The following is a 4,688-nucleotide window of genomic DNA, read 5'->3' as shown; positions in this document are numbered from 1 at the left end:
ATTGCACTTTTCTTCTCTTCTCTCAGTGCCTTAAATCCATATTAAAATAGAAGAACATGCTCACTTTCACAATTTGGTTCTATTTCCTCTGGGAACACTGCTAATTGGAGTGAGTTTTGCTTGAATTCAGCCCTGTCTCAATTGAGACAACCTTAGCAGATGACAGTGTCACACGCTGGTGGAGAAGTCTCTTACACACAGAGTTGGCAGCAGACAGAAAGGAAACAGGATCATTTGCCACTTTCCTAGCATAGTTGGCTCCACGTGTAGAATGCTTCTGGGCCTAAGCCTTGAGTTACAATTTGCAAAGACATGAAAAAACAAAACAAAACTTTGAAAACAGGGTATTATTCCCTTCCAAAAGAACACAAAGCAAGAAGTGACCAATATAACTTCATTGAGGACTAATCAGAGATCAGACATTCAAGAGAAGTCTTTCTTGGAAATAGGAAGGGAACTAGCCAAGATTAGACACTCAGTTAATGCTGCAGACACGAGATAAAGACAGCAAAAATACAGAATTAATTAGCATAGCCAAGGCAGTAAGGGTTGAGGGGTGAAGAGGGTATTAGAAGATTTACAAACATACCATGGATGGTCAGGAAGAGTAGCTCCATTAATAAATGAGGATAGCATCAGTGAATGCTCCTCTTATATGGCTGTGATACACAAAGTCTTTTTCAAATCTGCTAGCAAGAACGAAAACAAGAGGATAGATCTTTGGACAATTCAAAAGTAGTGAAAGCCTGTGAGCTGGTTCTTGATAAGCAACTAGCAAAGACGGCTAAGGAAATAGAGCCATGCACAAATCAAGTCCATAGATACCTAACATTACATAATTTTTGCAATAGAGAAATCAAAACCATTAAACTTTCTGGAGCATGACTTGATCTGGTTATCACTTAACTGGTGTAACTAGGGGCTTAGCTAATGGATGCTGTCTGGGTGTTAAGTGTAAGGCACCCAAATTCTTATTCATTTTCCCCTTCTGTTAGGTCACTGTAGCCTTATATAGATATATACAATTCCATGAGCCCCTCATCCTTTCAGTCAGCTACCCAGATGTGATATAGGTCTGTTCTAACCTGATTTTGATTGCATCAGGTATTGGATTAATGCTACAATGTTATTCTCTTTTTTAAATTAAGGTACCTCACCTGGAAACTGTCCTGTGTTGCCAGCATTAAACATGGAATTCTAAGTGACAGAAATAAACCACATACAACTCAACATTTGTTTTCTAAATCAATACAATTTTTTTAAATTTATTTTTTAAGAATTACTTCTAATATATCTTTCTCACAGAAGGAGGGTATAGGGAATGTTCTCATTCCATCTGTAAACACTGAAATACAGATCTGGGAAACCAGGGAAGAGACACAAAAAAGTGCATTTTACAAAATTATCAACTAAAATATATTTTACATGTATTATGTTTCAATTTAAATTCTACTGACTGCATTTTCAGTTTCAAAAAATATTTCCATATCTAATAGATTAAAAAAGCATGAAATATTCTCATTACGGATAAGACAATTCATTTCATTTACATGCTGTTTGCACAACAGCATAAGCAACCATGTGAGTCTTGAACAATGTTCTTGGCCTGAAGCAGATTCTGACATAACATCAGAAAAGACAGGATTCTCCTCTCCAGAGGGGGACAAAAGCCCATCCCACAACCAGGGCAAGTACAAATTCTCCTCTCCCCTTCTGGCAAGTTCAATGCATTTTATCCCATCAGGAGAGGAGATAAGTCAAAGGTGGAGAGGCAACCAGGAGAAATAAGAATTTCTGCAAGATACTGTGGTTTCTGAGGCAGGATTTCAAACCCTTTACTGCCATTGCAGTAGTGCTAAGTGGCTAAACTGGCAGGTGGTCTCAAGAAAGCCTGTCACCACAACATTCATAAAACTACTTTTTTGGAGCAGAGGATCCCCAGACAGGCTTGCTTATTCAGGGTGGAGGTCAGAGTGTTCCTAAAAACAGGCTTCAACTTGTCTATTTGGGGGTCTCCAAGACTTTTCCATACCACCATTCTGTATGGTTTCCCCGTATTAATCCACCTGCTTCCTTCCCCTTGTGCACCATCCGCCACCCACTAGCTACTGCAGCCACAACTACCACCTCTTTCACTGAGGGACCTGGAACACAGGCAGGAGCTACAGACTACAATATTGCTCAACACACACTCCACATTTATAGCTAAGGAGCAAGATGATGTGAGATGCCCTCCAACATCAGCGAGCATCTTCTTTGCAACGCTCCCAACTTGTCCGAGTGAGAGTGTCCGAGGTACTCCTGCCCCCATTCCTGTGCTGTAGTGCCAGTGGCCTGACCTCATTATTCCAAGAGACTAATGTCCAAATTAACTGTTAAGGAAATACGAACAACAAACTTTGACACCAATGGTATCTTGAGGTATAAAATGGATTAAGATGCTTAACCTACAGATCCTTGCTTACCTACATAGGGTTAAACCTCTTACAACACATTTAGGTTGGGAGCTTCCCCCTGGGGCACACTGGCAAGGCTTTGGGATTTTTCACTGTCCTCTGGAACTTTGAGCAGGAATTGCCCACTGAGACTGGCTGGACATGTGCCCCACTGTCCCCCACTAGTGGGAGTCAAATCTTCCTCTTCTTTTAAGATCATCTTCCATACACATTTCCTTCTTTGGTACGTAGAGCAACTCCTGTGCATGCAGAAACAAAGACTGCGCCATTTCCACTTAACGGGATTTATGTGATAGTATTTTCTGTAGACCAGGCAGGTAGAGCCTAAGCCAGAGCAAGAGGGAAACCCTCAATTCCAGCTCTGTCAGTGTCTGTGGTGAGGGTAGGTAGTGCTACTTCCACTGAAAGGACAACAACATTAAAGCAGTATGAACACTTCTATCATTTAACACTAGCTCAGGAGCCCCAAAAACTGAAAATGCAGGTCCCTAGCTTAAATGAGTGACTCCAGCAGTCAGCAGGTACACGGACTGTTACAGTGTTGATTCTCATTCTTTAAATTAGTGCAATCTACAAATAGATTCCCAGTTTGTGTGACGGGTTCAATGGACTCTGTTATGCTGTCCTTTGGTTTTCTTTAGAATTAACTTGAATAGTTTGTGTTAAGATAAACTAAAGTATCTCTAGAATCTATACACATAAGGCAAGAGGCAAAAATGTCTGTAGGAATCAGGTAGCATTTTTCAACAATGCAAACCTCTCATTGGTCAGTTCCTTTCAGAAGCCACAAAGCCACTTTGGTGAGCAAGCTCAGATATCAGTATGAGTGGCAGGGGAAAGGAAAAAAAGGCAGTGCCAAGAGACAGCACTGCTAATTTCTTCAACAGTGCAACCACACCCAAGACAGACAGCCGAGTCAGGTGCTTAGAATTAAAAAGCCCAAGGAAAACAGTTTCCATTTGTTCCCACTGCCTCCAGCTTCTCCACGTTCAGGGGAGAGTTTGGTTCTACAGGGACTGTCGACTACCAGAAAGACAGCTGAACTGGGAAGGGAATGAGTAAACCACTTTGACCGTTTCAGGGAAGCCTGCTGAGGACAATTTGGGCAAGGAGACTGCCATTCTGGAGAGAAGACAAACATGGCTTTCACCTACAGAACACATTGAGCGTGCACCTAAAGCAGGACACACCTGCGGGAGGTGTACCTGGTGGGCAAGAGTGACCCACAGGGGTGAGGTAAGGATGGCTATGGCAGACATGCAGCTTTCCATAATGGTGTGATGTAAAGTTTATAATCCCTGCCCCCTCTCCCTCCCTCAGTGATGGAACAGTTCAAGGCCTGCTTGAAAAGCCTCAATCTGTGGTAAATCACAGATTACAGAACAATTGTACAGAGAAAAGGGGTCCCCCTCTCCCCTTACAATGCAAAAACTATTCATCATGGCAAAAGCCACTTTGCATACAGGCAATTTCAAAAGGAACTGTTGTTTTTCAAAGTAGCAGTCTCATCAAAAATCCTCTGACCTGTCTTTTCTGCTGGGCAAGCATGACTATCCTGTGCTTTGCAAAGGAATTGGTCTCAGTCCTCACTCTTCACATCAGGACATAAAAACCATGGACCTATCACAGCCTGACTTATGCAATGCACCACAGCATTCCTCCTACACGTTCTGACCATTCCCACCAATGATGGCTCTGGATTCAGTTTACTGGCTTTTATCCCCTGCAAATCCCCATCCAATATATGCATCTCTAAATACATATATAGATATAGATTTACATATGCACGTACCTATATCTATATACATATATTCATTTTATAGGTACATCTTAATTTATGCTCTTTAATGAAGTGCTGTGCTTTCAACTGCTGCCTTCCTCAACAGGGACTTGTTCCTGAACATGGAGATTTTTTCAGTCTAAGGAAGGAGCGCTTAGACACTACTTCTCGCCTGCAAGCAGCACTAGAAAAGTTGCTGAGAGTGCATGGATGTTCCAGATGGTCAACTCGCCATTGGCTTTCTGGTGCCACTTATCACCATAGTCAGCCTGAAGAGTTTCGCTACTGTGGATTCTTCAAGATGCGCCCATGTCGGAAATCATAGACATGGCGGCAGAGGAAAACCAGGTCTGGATCAGTGTCCTCTGGCACCTTGCGGTGTGGAGGTGTGGAATACTCTTCTGATGGAGGAACCATCATTGTTTTCCTGCCTGGGATCCCCTCAACACGAC

At 42.4% G+C, this 4,688-nt stretch overlaps 1 protein-coding gene across 1 annotated transcript in view; it reads right to left on the bottom strand.

Moving 5' to 3' along the window:
• Positions 1-1,215: 1,215 nt before the first annotated feature.
• Positions 1,216-4,688, bottom strand: part of BAHD1 (bromo adjacent homology domain containing 1) — a 48,776-nt gene continuing 45,303 nt past the window's right edge. Inside the window, exon 8 of the mRNA XM_025197761.1 lies at positions 1,216-4,688. This exon is cut by the window's right edge and continues 5 nt beyond it. Within this exon, the coding sequence (XP_025053546.1) occupies positions 4,519-4,688 (170 nt within the window). The 3' untranslated portion in view covers positions 1,216-4,518.

The sequence above is a fragment of the Alligator sinensis genome, unplaced genomic scaffold (genome assembly GCF_000455745.1).
Source record: "Alligator sinensis unplaced genomic scaffold, ASM45574v1 scaffold262_1, whole genome shotgun sequence".
In the NCBI taxonomy this organism is placed as follows: domain Eukaryota; kingdom Metazoa; phylum Chordata; order Crocodylia; family Alligatoridae; genus Alligator; species Alligator sinensis.
This window is presented reverse-complemented; position numbering and strand designations above follow the sequence as displayed.